The sequence below is a fragment of the Oncorhynchus tshawytscha genome, linkage group LG05, assembly GCF_018296145.1.
Source record: "Oncorhynchus tshawytscha isolate Ot180627B linkage group LG05, Otsh_v2.0, whole genome shotgun sequence".
In the NCBI taxonomy this organism is placed as follows: domain Eukaryota; kingdom Metazoa; phylum Chordata; class Actinopteri; order Salmoniformes; family Salmonidae; genus Oncorhynchus; species Oncorhynchus tshawytscha.
In genome coordinates, this window is record NC_056433.1 from 37394567 (window position 1) to 37415860 (window position 21294).

Here is a 21294-nt window from a genome sequence, read left to right on the forward strand (position 1 = left end):
AATAAAATTACATTTTCTCCAAACGATTTCCAAGAAAGTGCGCACACATGCGGCTATTCTGTGTTGAGCGGAAAATGCTTAATTTAGCAACTTCAGTTGTAATACAAATGTTGGGCTATATGTTTAGATTTTTTATACATTCTAAGGCTGCCTGATGCGCCTATTGAGGATTTGAAGAAAGTTGCACGAAAGGCATGAGCTCTGATATGTTTCTTGTGCAGGCCGCACACCATCAGTCTCTCATTCACAATTTGACGAGCACTTGATAATATTCTCACCAGGCCTTGAATTTCCTGGCTGCATCCACCAGGTGTGGCCATAATGCCCCCTAAAGAAAAAGTGGCCATTTTGGCCTTGGGCTGAATATAATAATTCCCTTCTCTCAGCTGCCATGCTCAAAAAAAAACCCATCTCTCTCAGAGGGCACTCTAAGCTATCTCAATTCTTATTAACCAATGCACGTCATGTGATCAGGTCTTCTCACAGGCATCTCAGCTAAGGCTACAAGTGAAGAGACATCGGGGACGCAAATGTGCATGCCCCTCTTATCGAATTCCGAGGCGCATATTGAAGATATTAGAACTGTCCACATTTACTTTTCGTCAGCCAACAAGATGAGTAGGCCTAATGAACAGGAAAAACACTGGCCTGTTTTAATCTGCTATCCCCCATAGTACAAAGGTTGACCAATTCTATTCTACTTGTCCTTCTGTGCAATAAATAAATATTCCAAACATAGTCTGGGACAGTTGTGAGATGCAATAGACCCCAAATTAATACACGCATCAAAAAAACATTTTAAAAGCAATGAGGCTTACGCAACAGATCAGAACATTTAGCTTAAAATATTGATCAACTAGCTATTTCTTCACATAAGCGCAGCACTGCACATACGGCAATAGGCTATAAGCGCAAATGTTCCAAAATACAATCAATTAGCAGGAAAAGCACTTTTTATAATAAAGGTGCATCTTTATGGTAAAAATGATCTTCCCCAAATTTAACTCAATTTAAACGGTGTAGAGCCTATCTGGCCACTTTAATTCACAAATCGTATCAAAACATACAGGCCTATGGGCAAGGCTACTATGATTTGAAAAAGTCGCAAAAAAAGGCAAGCTGTTTCTTGCCTTACTGCACAAGCTGGGCATCATCCACAAATGATAATACATCATACACAAGTGATAGGCTAATATTGTCACACGTCAGGATATTCTTAATTTAATGTCTTTATAAATACTAAATCATTTTTATTTAACTAGGCAAGTCAGCTAAGAACAAATAATTATTTACAATGACGGCCTACCACAGATGACAATGGGCCAATTGTGCGCCGCCCTATGGGACTCCCAATCACGGCCAGTTGTGATACAGTCTGGAATGAAACCAGGGTCTGTAGTGACACCTCTAGCACTGAGATGCAGTGCCTTAGACAGATTGTGCCACCCGGGAGCTCTTAAAATAATGTGTGTGAAATTAGTTTTGATTTAGAATGGACCATTATCATGCACCTGTCCCAGAACAGCAGCATGGAAAAAATACATGTCATCTATGGACTTAAATAGCAAATGGTGAATACTTTTCCCATGGTTCATTTTCATGCCAGCCATGTAGGCTATACTCCTGTTGTAAAGCAAAGCAATGTGCTTAATATTAGGAAAGTTGATAAATAAATATAGCAGGCATAGCCTAATAGAAAGCTGATGGGATCCTCCTATTTTTAATAGAGGCCATCAAAACGCTTGTTTTCTCACACAGTTGCGTAGCCTATAGAAATGTTGCGCAACATGAGCTCCTGGGCTCTCATGAAGTGTTTGATTTTATATTCTAAACCATTTGCGTTGATGTCAGAGTGATTAGAGGGACAATAAAGTGCTGAGTACCAGGCAGTTAAGCAAGTTTGGTAGGCTACTAACGACCATCAGCAGCATCCGAGGCTGGAGAAGCCTAGTTACCGTGACTAAACGATCGCGTGTTATTTGACTGCGGTTATGACTCATGACCGCCGGTGTTGCAGTAATATGGTCACCGTAACAGCCCTAATCATGCTCACCTGGTCAAAAAGTAGGCGTAGCTGTCGTTCTGATTCACCGACCCACTTGCTGAGGCAGTCGGCTCCCTTCCTCATGAAGAAAGACACCTTTTTGTCTCCTTGACTACACTCGTTGGCCAAAGCCCGCGCTACAAGGGTCTTCCCTGTACCTGGTGGGCCGTAGAACAGACACCCTCTGTGGGAGTGGAGAGAGTGAGGTAAATAAGTTTAAAGCAGACACAATCCATTTGACCTTGGAACTACATTGTGACCATGATGCAAAAAAATGCTAAATTGTTCTTCCTCATCTGTCTAAATTGCAAACAAAAGAGGATACATGCTTGATATATCTGAACATGAAGGTGACTTTGGTCTTTACCTTGGGGGCTGTATCTTGAACCTTTCGAAGACCTCTGGGTAAAGTAGAGGGAAGACCACCATCTCCTTCAGAGACTGGATGTGGTTGGAGAGCCCTCCTACGCTGTCAAACTTCACTGAGGTGTCCAGATTCATGGGGTCCACATCAGCGAGGCTAGCTCCCACCTTGGCCCTGTCTCTCAGCACCCCACTGGCCAGGTCCTCTGCTCTCAGGCTCAAAGGCAGACACCTTTACAAGTAACAAATACAGGTGATAAAGAGTCAATGTGTGGTGAGCTTTCAGTTGCTTAACGGCTGCCATGTATCACCGGGGTTTGCAGTGAAGCTAATGTGCTATACAGGACGAGTGGTGAATGGAAAGTGATTTTACCTAGTGAAAAGCCATTAATAAATTGTATCTAATAACAAAATCCACAGGTATTCACCTGTTCCTGGCCCGGGTCATGCTTTTGCTTTTCCTCCTCTCAAATCTCTCCTCGTCAGATGACGACGTAGTGTCGCTACTGTGGATGGCATGCTTCTTCACTCTGGACCAGAGGAGAGGAAAGGAGGACAAAAGACATCACTCCATATTAGTCAATGTACTGTAGGTAAGCAGTCTTATGAAATTATTTTTCATGCAGGGAACAACACCCACCGTATATGGCTTCTCCTTGCTGGGGACCTGTGGGTGTCAAACAGGGAGGGGTTGTTTTGTTTTCTGTTGACGGGCTCTGGAATGCATTCAGTGAGACAGAAGACGTTAAAAGCAGCAGCACTCAAGAGGCATGAAGCAGAGACAATATCAGGAAAAGGTTTTACGCAGGAAAAGGAATGTTTCAGGCAGAGGGACAGTTCCCCAGACCTACATTAAGACTACTCCTTTACTATAAGTCACGCTCAATAGAAAATCTGGGTCCAAGAAACTACCCTTAGTGTTGCAGAAAAATCACACAATAATCAATGTTTTTCTTTACCAATAGGTGGCGCCTCGTATCTCTGTACGGTCTTGCGTTGTCTCAAGTTGTACGGTCTGTCGTTCCCCTCTCCAGCCTCCTCGGTCTCGTTTCTTTCATCATCATCCTCATCCTCCTCTGCTTCGTCATCCTCTTCCTCACCATGAGATTCTAATTAGTAAACAAGATATGTTTGAAATTATCATCTTGTGAACCGCAAGCATTACCAACAAATTACAGGTTTCTCCAAGTCCCTGTGCAGCTTTACAAGCAATCCAAACTAAGACAAACCTTCAGTCCCCTCTTCCGATTCTGTCTTGCTCATGGCTTTGTGGTGTGTCTGCATGCCAAAGGTGTTCCTGCGCAGTGCCTTCCTCCTCTTCACACAAGAGTACATGTCCATGTTTTCCTAGAAGATCAGGAGTGGAGGATATGCACGTTTAGCTTAGTCTGGCTAACACCTAACTCAAATTCCTCGCGTCAGCCAGGCTACGTTTAGCTAGCTGGCTTGCCATCATAACGTCTACCACCGGAGATAGTTACTAACAACCCACTTTCATATGGCATAATACAGATTGACTGGCTGATTGACAGACTTGACAGACTTACCACCTCAGTGTCTGTCCACATGCGGAGTCTCTCCACCTCCCTGTTCTGTCTGATGCTGCTGATGTTGTCCATCTCCTGAAGAACTGCCTCCGCCGTGCTGCCAATACATTTACATTTTAGTCATTTAGCAGACACTACTGTAAGTCGCTTTGGATAAGAGTGCATACATTTTCAAACACACACATCAGTATCGATTCATACCGCATACCTCTGATGTCGTCGCTTTATGTTTTACAGTTCATCCCTCTCCACCCCGGTACCACCAGGTCTGAGGCCTCGTCTTCCTATAGGGAATTGTGTGTGCGTCTTCCCATAGGGTCTGTGTGTGTGTTACCTGTTGACGAGCTGGTCAAACAGCAGGCTCTGGTTGAGGTGTTCAAACTGGCTCTTCCTCACTTGGCAGCTCCTCTTCCGGTCAACATGGCCATTCATGTGAGAGTGGTCTCCTGCCCCCTCCTCCTTATGGGCTGCAGGGGTCAAAGGTAAAGAGGTCCCATCTAACTAATAATCCAACGAATACTGTACCTACACACAAATAATGTGGTCATGGTCTTAAAATAACAAATTGAAACGTTGACTTTACCTTTTCCATTTTGCAGGGCGCCAGATGACAACCTGAAATACATTAAGATGTGTAAATAAACACATTGCACAAAAAGACTGCCCCATTCTCAGACACAGTCAACAGATGGGGCTGAACCCAGTCCACACGGCCAGTACAGGAACTCACCCCAGAACTGTCTGTCAAAGAGGCTGTTCTTTTGCCTGCTCACCTGGTGCGGTAGGTGGGCATGCCCCAGGAGACCCTCTGGCCCTTGGCCTGGGGGGAGGGAGAGGTGTCGCTGGAGCTGGTTTGTCTACGGGTTCGCTTCGATGGAGGGGACAGTCCAGGACTGCTCACATCACTACTGGGATCCTTCTAAAGGGGAGGAGAGAGAGTGGTTAGAGAGATGGAGACTGGAGAGTGGGCGCAAAAGAACGGGAGAGAGCGTGTGAGAGATGCCCACACATTCCACCTACAGAGAAATTAACCTAGAGAAGTGTCCCCTCAGCCAACTGGACAGTAACACAATTGGACCCAACCAAATTATGAGGAAACTATAAACACTGGAAAGAGTCAACCAAAAAAATAAAATTTAAAAAAAGACCAAAATAGAACGCTATCTGGCCCTAAACAGAAAGTATACAGTAGCAGAATACCTGACCACTGTGACAAACCCAAAATGAAGAAAGTCTGCCTATCTAGTTCAAGGACTATGTGCCCATTGACCACAAAATGAGATGAAAAATAAGTTGCACTTCCTTACATCCGTCCAAAGGTATGACCATATTAGAACCACTTATTTCCCACAGATCAGACCCACAATGAATATGGAAACAAACATTGATAAACTCCCATATCTGTTAGCACAACGTGCAATCACAGCAGCAAGATGTATGACCCATTGCCATGAAAACAGGGCAACCAGTGGCGCACAAACATAGTAAATACAACCAATATTTATCTGTTTACTTATCTTCCCCTGCTGTTTGTACTACAACTATTTGCACATTGTTAAAAACACTGCACATTGCTGATAACATTTGAAACATCTATCCTTTTGAAACCTTTAAGAGTGCAATGTTTACTATACTTTGTTTTTTTTTTCAGTTTTGTTTAATCCACTTGTTTTGGCAATATAAAACGTGTTTCCCATGCCAATAAAGCGCCGTTGAATTGGTAAGAGGGAGGGAGGAATAACACGTATCACGTAGATACACTTCTTAGTAGCGGGAGTGTTTACTAATAAGCAATTGTTTTGTTAGCCTAGTCTGTCTATTAAAACCCCCATGTGGTAGCCTACCGTTTGTAAAACAGGCAATTTTACTGTTAATCCCCGTCATTTGGATACATTAATGCATCTATTACAGTAATTTACCGTTCTCATTCTCGAAACATTGTTTGCAGAGTTCACAACCTGCTACACTCGTGATAAATATTTCAGGATTGATTTTATACCATCATTAACGCGCTCCATGTGAGCATGTGTCTGGCTTCTCTGTCCTGCTAATGTTGCCTTAGCGCACCCGCCGGAGCACGCATAGAAGTACTTGGACTGCTTCATGAAAATGTCAAATGCAGGAAAGTGCCCCGTTGGGCTTCAGCCATTTTTTTTTTACCTCACAGAGCCATTCAAATTATAATAGTTCCCCTCGATACTAAATGTACAGTGGGGCAAAAAAGTATTTAGTCAGCCACCAAGTGTGCAAGTTCGCACACTTAAAAAGATGAGGCCTGTAATTTTCATCATAGGTACACTTCAACTATGACAGACAAAATGAGAAGGAAAAAAAATACAGAAAATCACATTGTAGGATTTTTTAATGAATTTATTTGCAAATTATGGTGGAAAATAAGTATTTGGTCACCTACAAACAAGCAAGATTTCTGGCTCTCACAAACCTGTAACTTCTTTAAGAGGCTCCTCTGTCCTCCACTCGTTACCTGTATTAATGGCACCTGTTTGAACTTGTTATCAGTACAAAAGACACCTGTCCACAACCTCAAACAGTCACACTCCAAACTCCACTATGGCCAAGACCAAAGAGCTGTCAAAGGACACCAGAAACAAAATTGTAGACCTGCACCAGGCTAGGAAGACTGAATCTGCAATAGGTAAGCAGCTTGGTTTGAAGAAATCAACTGTGGGAGCAATTATTAGGAAATGGAAGACATCCAAGACCACTGATAATCTCCCTCGATCTGGGGCTCCAAGCAAGATCTCACCCCGTGGGGTCAAAATGATCACAAAAACGGTGAGCAAAAATCCCAGAACCACACGGGGGGACCTAGTGAATGACCTGCAGAGAGCTGGGACCAAAGTAACAAAGCCTACCATCAGTAACACACTACCACGGCAGGGACTCAAATCCTGCAGTGCCAGACGTGTCCCCCTGCTTAAGTCAATACATGTCCAGGCCTGTCTGAAGTTTGCTAGAGAGCATTTGGATGATCCAGAAGAAGATTGGGAGAATGTCATGTGGTCAGATGAAACCAAAATATAACTTTTCGGTAAAAACTCAACTCATCGTGTTTGGAGGACAAAGAATGCTGAGTTGCATCCAAAGAACACCATACCTACTGTGAAGCATGGGGGTGGAAACATCATGCTTTGGGGCTGTTTTTCTGCAAAGGGACCAGGACGACTGATCCGTGTAAAGGAAAGAATGCATGGGGCCATGTATCATGAGATTTTGAGTAAAAACCTCCTTCCATCAGCAAGGGCATTGAAGATGAAACGTGGCTGGGTCTTTCAGCGTGACAATGATCCCAAACACACCGCCCGGGCAACGAAGGAGTGACTTCGTAAGAAGCATTTCAAGGACCTGGAGTGGCCTAGCCAGTCTCCAGATCTCAACCCCATAGAAAATCTTTGGAGGGAGTTGAAAGTTCATGTTGCCCAGCAACAGCCCCAAAACATCACTGCTCTAGAGGAGATCTGCATGGAGGAATGGGCCAAAATACCAGCAACAGTGTGTGAAAACCTTGTCAAATGTTTTCTGTAAGTCTTCACCTCTGTCATCGCCAACAAAGGGTATATAACAAAGTATTGAGAAACTTTTGTCATTGACCAAATACTTATTTTCCACCATAATTTGCAAATAAATTCATTAAAAATCCTACAATGTGATTTTCTGGATTTTTCTCATTTTGTCTGTCATAGTTGAAGTGTACCTATGTTGAAAATTACAGGCCTCTCATCTTTTTAAGTGGGAGAACTTGCACAATTGGTGGCTGACTAAATTATTTTTTGCCCCACTGTATTATCTCCAATGTGTGGTCCGTGTAAAAAATCTGTCTGATTAGGATGAATAATATCTGACAATACTTTAATTCTATGCGCCAAGCATTTTGCTAGGATTTGTGCATCACAACACTGAAGTGTATGAGGTCTCCCAATTTTTTAAATGGACTGGATCTTTATATATTCCACTTGGGTCCTCTTTCAGTAATAATGATATCAGACCTTGTTGCGTGATAATTTACCATTTATACAGGAGTGGTTAAAACATGCTAATAATGGTCCTTTGAGTATATCAAAAAGAGTTTTGTATACTTCCACTGGTATGCCATCCAGCCCTGGAGTTTTCCCATCCTTAAAGGCCCCAATTGCATCAAGAAGTTCCTCCTCTGTAATTTGGCCTTCACATGAGTCTCTCTGTACAGATGTTAATTTTACATTATTATTAGGAAAAAATCCATACAATTCGTTTCAGTTAGTGGAGATGGAGACTGAAACGAAAACATATTCTTAAAGTACTTTACTTTCTCTTTCAAAATATCATTCCGCGAATCATGTGTGGCTCCATTTGTAACAAGTTAACACATTTTGGGGGGTAGCATTTCTATATTGAAGATTGAAAAAAATTGTGCATTTTTCCCCATATTCCATCCAGTTAGGTATATTTTTATAATATATTACACACTGGATCTTTCTTGAATAAGTTCCTCCATTTATTTTTCCTCTAACTTATTCTGTGCCTCTATGGTACAGTTTTTATTACTATCTAACTGTACTGTTAGTCCTTCAATTTCCTTTGTTAATATGGACTCTTGATCTAAATTTCTTTTGTTTCATAGATGAGTACTGAATTGCATGGCCTCTAAAGGCACACTTAAGTGTCCTTTACAATAAGGGGATCTGCTGTACCTGTGTTGTCTGAAAAAGTCCGTTATAAATTCTTCTGTCCTAGTTCTAAACAATTTATCATCTAGTAGGCTTTGACTAAATCTCCAATATCCTCGCCCATGTGGAAATTCTGTAAGAGTAATATATATGCCAATCACGTGATGATCCGACCGCATTCTGTCCCCTATCAACACTTAAATATTTTTTTTAAACTTTTGGTGCCAGAGAGAATGGCATAAGAAAGTAGTCAAGACGACTAGCTTAATTAAGCCTCCGCCATGTATATCTCACTAGGTCAGGGTATTTAAGTCTACATATATCCACTAATTCCAATATATCCATGACATTCATGATTTCCTTAAGTGCCTGAGGGTGATAGTTTGTAGAGTGATTTCCTTTCCGGTCCATAGAGGTATTTAAGACCGTATTAAAATCTCCCACCATAATAATAGAGTCTAGTGTTCCTTGTAGAGTTGATAAATTCTTATATACATTTTCAAAGAAGCTTGGATCATAATTATTCAGACCGTATAGGTTAATAAGCCATATCGGTTTATTGTCCAATAACATCTTTAAAATAATCCATCTACCTTTATGATCTGTTTGGACAATTTGGATCAAAATTACTGTTAATTAAAACCATCACCCCTTGTGAATTTCTTTGCCAGTGGGAGAAATATTATTTCACCCCCCCCATTTATTTTTCTACAAAACATCATCTAAAATTGTTGAATGGGTTTCCTGTAAACAATAGATATATTCCTTCAGCCAGGTACATACTGATTGCCTTTTCTTATTATCTGGAGCAACAGCATTTGTGCATTCGATTACAGGCTCAAAATGGCCAATAACAGAACTTTCTTCTGAAACTCGTTAGTCTATTCTTGTTCTGAGAAATGAAGGATATTCCATGCAAGAAATTGCCAAGAAACAGTTCACAGAACAGTGCAAACTGGCCCTAACCAGAATAGAAAGAGTGGGAGGCCCCGGTGCACAACTAAGCAAGTTTCATTAAATCGTACCCACAAAACACCAGTCTTAACGTCAACAGTGAAAAGACGACTCCGGGATGCTGGCCTTCTAGGCAGAGTTCCTCTGTCCAGTGTTGGTGTTCTTTTGCCCAACTTTCATTTTTATTGGCCAGTAGGAGATCTTTAGTTTCTTGGCAATTTCTCGCATGGAATAGCCTTCATTTCTCAGAACAAGAATAGGCTGACGCACAATTGGCCTAGCATCGTCCGGGTTAGGGAGGGTTTGGCCGGTAGGGATATCCTTGTCTCATCGCGCACTAGCGACTCCTGTGGCGGGCCTGGCGCAGTGCACGCTAACCAGGTTGCCAGGTGCACGGTGTTTCCTCTGACACATTGGTGCGGCTGGCTTATAATAAGCAGTGCGGCTTGGTTGGGTTGTGTTTCAGAGGACGCATGGCTTTCGACCTTCGTCTATCCCGAGCCCGTACAGGAGTTATAGCGATGAGACAAGATAGTAACTACTAATAATTGGTTACTATGAAATTGGGGAGAAAAGGGGGTAAAATTCAAAAAATATAATCTGTTTTAGGCTACAATAGTCATTTACAACATTAACCATGTCTACACTGTATTTCAGATCAATTTGATGGTTTAATAGACAAAAAACAAGGACATTTCTAAGTGACCCCAAACTTTGGTAGTGTTGAAGGGGGGTGAATTGAGCCAATTGTAAGCTGGGGATGATTAGGTGACTGATGGTATGAGGGCCAGATTAGTAATTTAGCCAGGACAACAGCCCTGCTTAGCTTCAGACGCAAGCCAGCAGTGGGACGCAGGGTGGTGTGTGTGTGTGTGTAATATATATATATAAAACAAAATAAAGTTACAAATAAATAAATTGATACTTTGAGCAATACTTAAGGACTGCGTTCTGTTCAGTCATTGGTGTGTGATGCACATCCCTCCTTGTCTGGCTGATTGTCAAACTAGTCTCCATGTAGGCTGCTAGCAGTGGTCTATAGCAGCAGACAGGCTATTGTGTTGTATCAATAAGGAAGGAATGACAAGTACCAAGGACATGCCATCGCTTTATACTCCTGTGTTTCATGGTTCAGTCAGTGCGTCAAGTCTCCTTTCTCCCTGCCTCAATATCTTCCCTCGCTCTCTCAATTCAATTAAAAAGTGGCTTTGTTGGCATGGGAAACATGTTTACATTGGCAAAGCAAGTGAAATAAACAAAATGACAAAAATCAACAAAGCTAAATTAAACAAAACGACAACAGCCAAACAAAGTTAAGAGAATAACCACTTTTAAATAATATATTAGCAGTTAAATGTAGTACACCATTTTTAAAAGTTTCATAAGCTATGTTCAGTGTTGGGATAATGTCCAGATAGCAGAATTCACAAATGACAGGGAGGAAATAAATGGGCAGATAAATAGGTTATATTTACATTGGTGTTTCTGACCCGCTGGTTGACCTTTTCTTGTGGCATCGGCTCACAAATTCTGCTGCTGAGATTGCACACCACGGTACTTCACCTAACAGATATGGGAGTTTGTCAACTTGATTTGTGGTCCAATTCTTTGTGTGTTGTGAAATTTGAGGGAAATATGTCTCATATTGTCATTCACAGGGCAGGAGGTTAGAAAGTGCAGCTCGGTTTTCATCCCATTTCTAAAAGTTTTTCACCCAGCACACACCCCTCCAACCAGACATGCTTTATCTACTCATTTGCTGGATGCAGAGTTCAAGTGAAGGTCAAGCAAATCATAGAAAGCAGACTCTTGCAATCATCTCTGATGGTCAAATGTTCGTGGGCAAGAAATAATAAACTACATCTCCACCCTTCAACCAGCATTCTACAAGAGCACAGACACAAGCTACAACAGACACACCGTTCTCTACATTGCAGATGAGCTGAAGGCAGTCAATGACCTTGGACCACAGAAGGTATTTGCACTGGTGACAGACAATGCTGAAAACATGGAGTCCTACCCTCACATCATTCCCATTGGCTGTGCTGCTCACGCATTGAATCTGCTCCTCAAGGACATCATGGCACTGAAAACAATGAATACAAGAGAGCCAAGAAAATGGTTAGGTATGTGAAGGGTCAAGTTATAGCAGCAATCCCTCTAACCAAGAAAAGTGAGAAGAATAAGAGCACCACATTGAATCTTCCCGGCAACACCCATTGGGGTGGTGTTGTCATCATGTTTGACAGTCTCCTGGAGGGGAAGGAGTCGCCAAGAAATGGACAGCCCCATCAAGAGGATCCTCCTGGGTGAGGTATTTTGGGAGAGAGTGGTAAGCAGCCTGAAACCTATAGCAGTAGCCACTACACGGATTGAGGGAGACAATGCTATCCTGTTTGATGTTCAGACTATGCTTGCAGATGTAAGAGAATAAATCCGTACTGCCCTGCCAACTTCACTGTTGCTTCAGCAGAGGAAACCGCAGTTCTGAAATACATCATAAAGCGCGAAGACTTCTGCCTGAAGCCCATACACGCTGCAGCGTACATGTTGGACCCAAAGTATGCTGGCAAGAGCATCCTGTCTGGTGCAGAGATCAACAAGGCCTATGGTGTCAACACTACCATGTCTCGCCACCTTGGCCTGGATGAGGGCAAGGTTCTTAGCAGTCTGGCGAAGTACACTTCCAAGCAAGGTCTTTAGGATGGAAATGCAATATCCACTCGTAGCAAAACCACTCGTAGCACGCGCTCCAGCAGGTATAGCTCACTGGTCACGCCCAAAGCCAATTCCTCCTTTGGTCAACTTTCCTTCCAGTTCTCTGCTGCCAATGACTGGAACGAACTGCAAAAATCTCTGAAGCTGGAGACTCATATCTCCCTCACTAGCTTTAAGCACCAGCTGTCAGAGCAGCTCACATCACTGCACCTGTACATAGCCCATCTGTAAACAGCCCATCTATCTACCTACCTCATCCCCATACTGTATTTATTTATCTTGCTCCTTTGCACCCCAGTATCTCTACTTGCACATTCATCTTCTGCACATTACCATTCCAGTGTTTTAATTGCTATATTGTAATTACTTCGCCACCATGGCCTATTTATTGCCTTAACCCCCTTATCTTACCTCATTTGCACTCACTGTATATAGACTGTTTTCTTTTGTTCTACTGTATTATTGACTATGTTTTGTTTATTCCATGTGTAACTGTGTTGTTGTATGTGTCGAATTGCTATGCTTTATCTTGGCCAGGTCGCAGTTGCAAATGAGAACTTGTTCTCAACTAGCCTACCTGGTTAAATAAAAGGTTAAATAAAATCAAATAAAAAATATGGCAGTCGTGCCAACATATCTCATCAGCCACCTGGTGGAAGGGACTTTGTGGATCTGAGGCGCTTTCCCCATCATCCTCCAAATCCCACCAACATCAGCCGCCAGAGAGTAACTGGTCCTTGTTTGGACACACATACCAAAGCACACAACGGGGCGACCAATACAAGGGTTGAAAAATTGGTGGCCATCCGGGCAAATGTGGCTTTGTGAGGTTGGAAAGTGACCGTGAAGATGAGGCCTCAATCTTATGTTCAAGAGATGGACATTGAGGAGGTCCAGTGAGAAGACATGTTTCCTGAGAGGAAGACATCCAAAGCTTTCGTTTCTAGACTATCATTTTACAGATGCGATGGATCATTCAATGTTCCCTTTTGTTGTTCAGTGAAATCATCTCATGTGAAGAGTCAACTCATTTAATTAAAGTTCAATTCGTAACTAAATTGTGTTTTTTATTTCTATTGGAAGGATTTAATAATTTGCCATTTTGTCTACTTGTCCCAAAGCCACTCATGGGTTGTCTTCACTGTGTGCTTAGGGTCGTTGTCCTGTAGGAAGGTAAACCACCACCCGTCTAAGGTCCTGAGTGCTCTGGAGCAGGTTTTCATCAAGGAGCTCTGTACTTTGCTCTGTTCATCTTTCCCTCGATCCTGACTAGTCTCCCAGTCCCTGCCACTGAAAAACATCCCCATGCTTCACCATAGGGGTGGTGCCAGGTTTCCTCCAGACGTGACGCTTGGCATTCAGGCCAAAGAGTTCCATCTTGGTTTCATCAGACCAGAGAATCTTGTTTCTCATGGTCATAGACAACAGGTGCCTTTTGGCAAACTCCAAGCGGGGTGTCATGTGCCTTTTACTGAGGAGAGGCTTCCGTCTGCCCACTCTACCATAAAGGGCCGATTGGTTCCACCATCTCAACAGAGGAACTCTGCCATAAAGGGCCGATTGGTGGAATGCTACAGAGACAGTTGTCCTTCTAGAAGGTTCCACCATCTCAACAAAGGAACTCTGGAGTGTCACTTTCAGAGTGACCATAAGGTTCTTATGGTCACCTCCCTGATCAAGGTAATTTCTCCCCCGATTGCTCAATTTGGCCAGGCGGCAAGCTCTAAGAAGAGTCTTGATGGTTTCAATCTTCTTCCATTTAATGGATGGAGGCCACTGTGTTCTTGGGTTCTCTCTGACATGCACTGTCAACTGTGGGACCTTATATTAGAGGTCGACCGATTAATTAGGGCCGATTTCAAGTTAAAACTAAATCGGTAATCTGCCTTTTTGGACGCTGATTACATTGCAATCCATGAGGAAACTGCGTGGCAGGCTGACCACCTGTTACGCGAGTGCAGCGTCAGAAGGACCTTGTGGTTGCAAGGAGCCAAGGTAAGTTGCTAGCTAGCATTAAACTTATCTTATTAAAAAAAAAATAATAATCTTCGCATTATCACTAGTTAACTACACATGGTTGATGATATTACTAGGTTAACTAGCTTGTCCTGCGTTGCATATAATAAATGCAGTGCCTGTTAATTTATCATCGAATCACAGCCTACTTCAACTTCGCCAAACGAGTGATGATTTAACAAAAGCGCATTGCCAAAAAAAAGCAATCTTTTCACCAATGTACCTAACAATAAACATCAATGACTTTCTTAAAATCAATACACAGAAGTATATATTTTTAAACCTGCATATTTAGAAATTCATGTAAGCAGGCAATATTAATGAGGGAAATTGTCACTTCTCATGAGTTCAGTGCAAGCAGTCAGAGTATTTGCAACAGTTTGGGCCGCCCGGCTCGTTGCGAAGTGTGAACTAATTTACCAGAATTTTACATAATTATGACATAACATTGAAGGTTGTGCAATGTAACACAAAAATGTAGACTTAGGGTTGCCACCCGTTAGATAAAATACGTAACGGTTCCGTATTTCACTGAAAGAATAAACGTTTTGTTTTCGAAATGATAGTTTCCGGATTTGACCATATTAATGACCAAAGGCTCGTATTTCTGTGTTTATTATATTATAAATAAGTCTATGAATTGATATTTGATAGAGCAGTCTGAGCAGTGGTAGGCAGCAGCATGCTCGTAAGCATTCATTCAAACAGCACTTTACTGAGTTTGCCAGCAGCTTTTAGCAATGCTTGAAGCACAGCGTTGTTTATGACTTCAAGCCTATCAACTCCCGAGATTAGACTGGCAAAACTAATGTGCCTATAAGAACATCCAACAGTCAAAGGCATATGAAATACAAATTGTAGAGACACATAGTCGACACGTCATATTTCCTATAATAACCAACCCCTAAAACTTCTTAACTGGAATATTGAAGAACTGGGAATATTGAACCACCAGCTTTCATATGTTCTCATGTTCTGAGCAAGGAACTTTTACGTTTGATTTTTTTTAATTGGGACATAATTGCACTTTTACTTTCTTCTCAAACACTGTTCTTGCATTATTTAAACCAAATTGAACAGGTTTAATTATTTATTTGAGACTAAATAGATTTTATTTATGCATTATATTAAGTTAAAATAAGTGTTCAAGGTTCATTCAGTATTGTTCTATTTGTAATAATTGTATATATACACACAAAAAAAAGAATCAAAAAAAGAAAAAATAATAACATTTGAAAAAAGAAAAGAAAAAACGGCCGACTAATCGTTATCAACTTTTTTGGTCCGGCAATAAATCGGTATCACATTGAAAAATAATAATGTCATATTGTGCCTTTCCAAATAAATTACCACAGGTGGACTCCAATCAAGTTGTAGAAATCTCAAGAATGATCGATGGCAACAGGATGCACTGGAGCTCAATTTCAATTCTCATAGCAAAGGGTGTTTTTTTTATATAAATTTGCAGACATTACTCAACCTGTTTTTGCTATGTCATTATGGGTTATTGTGTGTAGATTGCTGGGGATTTTGTTCTATTTTTTAATTCATTTTCTGAACACTTTCCGACGGCACTGCATTTGCGCCCATCTCAGTGAACTAATCCATTGCAGAGCCATTTTATGCTTGATCTGCCTTTGTGGACAGAGGCTATAAGGCAAGGCATGCGGAGGCCAAATTGAGCGCTCTACCGCATCGCCATGCGCCTCCCAAATTTTGTAACAATGCGAGGGCTTCGCATTGACATGACTAGTTGACGAAGATGGGGGCGGTACATCCTATACAAAGACAAACTCACTTCCTTGACAACAGCTCTGCACTGCGCCGTGACACGCAAGAAGTATGAATGCCCTGACTTCTGCTGAGGCCATATTACCGTGAATGCTGCATGGCCAATGCAGACGTCAGATTGCTATTTATTTATTGCCTTACCTCCCTTATACTACCTCATTTGCACACACTGTATATAGACTTTTTTCTGCTGTAATATTGACTGTTTATTCCATGTGTAACCCTGTGTCGTTGTGTGTCGTACTGCTTTGCTTTATCTTGGCCAGGCCGCAGTTGTAAATGAGAACTTGTTCTCAACTAGCCAACCTGGTTAAATAAAAGGTTAAATAAAATCAAATAAAAAAATAATAATTGTGTGAATGGTTTTCGTTCAATTGTTAGTGTATATCAATTCCATAACATAGATCACCAGTAGTACCTTTACTGTGAATTCCTAATCTACAATGTTTGTTACGGTTATTATTTTAATGCGTTCAATATTATCATTCCAGTCTTCCCGTTCTCATTGTCTGAGTGGACACATTGTTTGCAGAGTGCACAATATATGCTATACTTGTGAGAAACAAGTGTTGGTTTATTTCATTCCATTTGAGTTTTCAAATTTAGTCATTAGTTGTGTTCGAATACCCATACTAACACTGTATACTACATATGTGTTTATTTTAGTATACTGTAAACGAACAGTATCCTTTTAGTTGAGCATACTAGAGTGTCGCCTGTCTACCGGAGTTGATGCTGTTGCAATGCAACCTCATTAGCATAACACATGACTAGCTAGAAATTGTACGACTTCGGGTGTGTTTTTCAATTCAATAAGGAGTGCACACAATCCAAGCTTTACCAGATTGTCAGTTTGTAAATTCAGAGCGTTTCGCTCTGGGAGCATTCAGAGCACACACTGGACGCTCTGGCATAGGAGTAGAGTCGATTCGAGTGTTCTGACCTGACAACGGTAGTCAAGCACCCAAGCTAACTGGCTAGCTACTTCCAGACAAATTAAAGAACTGACCATTTTACTTGCCCTGGCAGAACTGGTTAGGCTTTTTTTAAATGTCATCTGACATGCTGACCACACCACTCACACTGCAAAATAAATGTACACATACATGTTATTAAATCATTGCACCCACACTGCTCGCGAGCGTCTGCACAGCCAGGCTCTAAAATAGAATTTGGTTATTGAAAGATGAACTGAGGTCTATACTCAGTTCATCTTGTGGTAAAGATGGGTTGCCAACCTCCATATAAAAGAGGTTGCCAACCTCCATATAAAAGAGGTTGCCAACCTCCATATAAAAGAGGTTGCCAACCTCCATATAAAGTCCAAATAAGAAGCCTGAAGGAAGGAGGAGAAATGACTAGAAACAAATTTGGTTAACCGTTTTATCTGTGGATTAATTGTCAGAGTAGAGGACCTTGTGCATTTCAGGTAAAATAACATCAATGTTTTTATCCCATGACAAATGAGCTAGCAACAGCAAGGAAGCTAGCTAAATTGCCATAAATGTTTAATGCTTTTCAACCTGTCCCCAAATTAATATAATTGGTTCAGAGTTTGTTTTGATATTTCAACAATTTAATTATGCTTTTTTGCCGATGTTGACTTACAACTGCCATATTCAAATGGTGTTGAGCGTTTGATAATTCATAAGTTATTCTGCACTCCGGTACACTCAGACGAGAGCGCTCTGAAATCGGAGAGCGAATTTACAAAAGCTCCCAAATGTCCATTGAGAACACACAACTTTACCACTTAGCAGCGCTTGATTTGGACTGAAACAGGAGCTCAAGCATTTGAACATTTGAGGTGCTCAGCGTCGGTGAGCTCCTGCCCAAGTCGAGCACTGCTTCTCATCCATTGCGCAAATTGCCTACAGCTGCGTCTGTCTCGAGCTCAGTGGTGGGAAACTGAGGGCCCAGAAAATGTTATACCATGTTGCAAGTTCGCTAGTGCCAGCTGGCTTTCGCAGAGTCTGCCATTACTCTCCTGATGTTGCCAGTAATGGGCTACACGAGGAGTCCGCCACCTTTCTCATGTTTTTGAATGTGCCAGCTATGGATTTCATATGCACATTTTTGTGAAACAGTTTAATTTAATTTATAATAACGTCTTCATATGTCAAAATTCTCATGTTGGTAATCAGCATTATATCCAAATCTAAATTAAAATGATACAAACCTAAAAAGTAACTTATATTGCCATTGGTAACTATGTAAAACTAGCCTACATAAAGCCAACAAATAAAAAGATTACATCCTGCAGGTAGAAAATATCCTGATAAAAATAAATATCCAATAAATCACATTGGCTACACATGGCCTGTCTGCAGAAAACTTGAAACATTGCATCAACTAGTTAATTGGGTCCAGGCCAGCCAGCAAGAGCAGAATATTTGAGTAAGGCAGGTAAAGGCATTTTTCTTCTGATATCTAGATCTCTGGCGCCCTCGTGAGGCGTCAAACCATAAGCATCAAACCATAAGCATCAGACCAGGTCAATGCTTAGTGATTTTATAAAAACACGTATGGAAAAATACACATTAAAACATGTCAGACGACCAAATATATATTATTTTCATTCGGGGACAGCCCTAATACTCCGTCATCTTTAAGTATCTTTGTTTTCTCTCATTAGTATGGACAGGTGGGTGTCCACCCCATGTGTGTAACTCAGAAATCAAGCTTAGCTTTGAATGACACTCACCTCTCATTGATCAATGAGAGAAGACAAATATACTCTATGGTGGTGGCGTATACATTGTCAAGTAATTTCATGGAGCAGAAATTGAATTTAATAACTGAGCATTTTCTAACTTCAAACGTTCCACCTGCGATGGGAGTTTCGAAGATACCTGTGTTTTTCAGGTCGAGAATGTAAAGGATGATTGAAAATATGCTGGTTACGCTAAATAGATGTCTGTTATCAACGGCTATCGGCTGAGCCGTTTGATTACATCAGCTAGCTCCAGATCTGACTGTCTGTCCTGCTTTGTGTTAGCAAATAGCAAGAAGTGATACAAATCTGAATTTAACTAACTCATCTCTTCCATTTCAAATACATTTAAGGTACATTTGTTCAGGTATCCAATCAAACCTGCTAAGTGCCGAAAAGTTTCATCTTACTGCAGAACACCTAACTACTAAGTTAACATTACCTGTTAAGTTACAAATCATTCCATATTTCCATGAACATTCCTGACAAAATAGCTGACAAAATGGCAATATAATCACAAATGCTTAAATTTAAAGCACTCAAGAGGGTAGCTAACCAAATAACAAAGTGTCCCTATTCATGTTGCGATGTTTAATTGTATAAACAGCTTGTTAGCTACATTTAACTTGCATCAATCATATTGTTTACATTTGTAGCTAACTTACTAGTATTGTTATATTTATTGTGACTCAACATTAATTTCTCCAAATCCTAGAAACACTTGAGGCAGTTAACGTTAATGAATCTCTTTACCAGACAATTTAAGCCTGAATATTATGTCAACAGCATCCCGTATAAATTCACACTTCAAGTTTCTTTCAAACACAAAAGTTCAGCGATTTCAACTTCAAGCTAGCTAGCTAACGTTAGCTAAATAGTTGAGGACGATAGCCAGACAACTGTTGTGAACCATCGGGGTTCATCGGGTTCCCTTCCCCCACAACTACATAGCTAGCACTACTAGTCTGTCATTTATTGACGTTGCATATAAAAAACGGTCAACACAACATGCGTATCAATAACACGCCAACTGCAGTGTCAGTTTGTTTTGGGCTGTCGAGTGACACACTAAAACAGGCTAGCGAGCAGGCTAAATTATCTCCTGCAGTCGGTAGGCATAATAACACAAGCCCAACACAAAGGGAACTCCGGCAACTTAAGAGCTGGCAGTCAGTTAGGGAGCTAACGTTAACCTGAAAACTATCGTACATATAATGGCGTCCGTGCTTATGACAAACATACAAAGCCACATTTACTCGTGAAATCAATTATATTGGTGTCAAATATTGTTGCAGGATTTATGGCAACAAAAAAAACCCACTGAGAACCGGCTTGAGGCCAAGGCTAACTAGTTAGCCATATTATAGCTAACGTTATATTAGCTGGGCAGTGAAGAAAATAACCCGGCTTACATGTTCTTCAGAGTTGGAGGGATTTCTGGCAGAAGACCGGGTCCTGGACGAGATGAAGGGACTGCTCGGCTTATGCCGAGAGTTCTTTCTTGTGTTCACCATGATTTGTCCGTTTATTTTCACTTGTTTAATCTGTCTATCCGTCTGTACTCTGCCTCAGTAAGAATGGCATTGAGGCGCCATTTCTCTTTCTCTTTAGTTCGTTCTCCTGTCACTCATTACGCAAAATTCACTCGCGGACCACTTCCGCTTTGCAATTCTAGCGTTTATCAGTGTTTTCTTCCATTTTCCCAGAATGAATAATAACATCTTGACATAGTTTTCTTATTAGCGCCTGTCAGTGTGGCAAGGCATCAGAAATACCAAAATTACACAATACACACATAATTGCAAAATATATATATATATATAAATATATATATATATATATATATATATATATATAAATATAAATATATATATATATATATTAGATGAGATAAAATGTTCAAATGAAAGAGTTGAATAAAGTTATCACGCAAAACAATATGTTTAAGTTATCCGCTCACTAGCTTGCTAACGTTAGTACTGTTTGTACTGTCAAGGCATTTCAGTTATCCAAAAACGTATAAACCAATTACTGTTGTACTAGCTAGCTAAAGTTCTAACTTACATTTTATTTGTACTTTTTCAGCGACTGGTCAATGGTCTCGATTAATATTAATTAAGGAGTTAAATTAGACTAATGTGACATGTCACTTAATAAGATGATAGCTAAATGTGCACAGGCTGCAATTTGCAATCCAGGCACGTGAGCATGTGCAGCTGTTGTTTTGGTTTGAACTGCAGCCAGAGAACAAAACTCGACGGGAATTATGAACATGCAATATCTGAACTGTACTGAATTTTATAAAAGAAAAAGCTAATTCTATACCAAACTTCTTGCTTAGCCTATAACTAGCTACATGTTTATTTTTGGACTGTGGTCCAATAGGCTGCCATAAAAATCTGTAGGCTGTTCTACCATTTGTACCTCTACACTTTCATGTATTCCTACGATTCTGAAAGTGTCAATCCCTGATTCACTCTG

General features: G+C 41.0%; 1 protein-coding gene across 6 annotated transcripts in view; it reads right to left on the bottom strand.

Moving 5' to 3' along the window:
• LOC112232957 (ATPase family AAA domain-containing protein 2B-like) overlaps window positions 1–20515 on the bottom strand; it is a 112688-nt gene extending 92173 nt beyond the window's left edge. For 4 of the 6 annotated variants that reach the window (XR_006083420.1, XM_042321865.1, XM_042321866.1 and 1 more), the window contains exons 1-12: window positions 20226–20515; window positions 11596–11661; window positions 4728–4873; window positions 4538–4569; window positions 4289–4421; window positions 3955–4051; window positions 3637–3754; window positions 3367–3516; window positions 3048–3123; window positions 2836–2937; window positions 2412–2639; window positions 2054–2228 (exon numbers count right to left, since the gene is read on the bottom strand). Coding sequence is in view for 5 of the 6 variants with exons in the window: in XM_042321865.1 (XP_042177799.1) it covers window positions 2054–2228; window positions 2412–2639; window positions 2836–2937; window positions 3048–3123; window positions 3367–3516; window positions 3637–3754; window positions 3955–4051; window positions 4289–4421; window positions 4538–4569; window positions 4728–4873; window positions 11596–11661; window positions 20226–20327 (1425 nt within the window). In the remaining variant the exon portion in view is untranslated. The remainder of the gene's footprint in view (window positions 1–2053; window positions 2229–2411; window positions 2640–2835; window positions 2938–3047; window positions 3124–3366; window positions 3517–3636; window positions 3755–3954; window positions 4052–4288; window positions 4422–4537; window positions 4570–4727; window positions 4874–11595; window positions 11662–20225) is intronic. The other 2 variants (XM_042321867.1, XM_024400289.2) reach the window with 2 other exon arrangements.
• Between the last annotated feature and the right edge of the window lie 779 nt (window positions 20516–21294).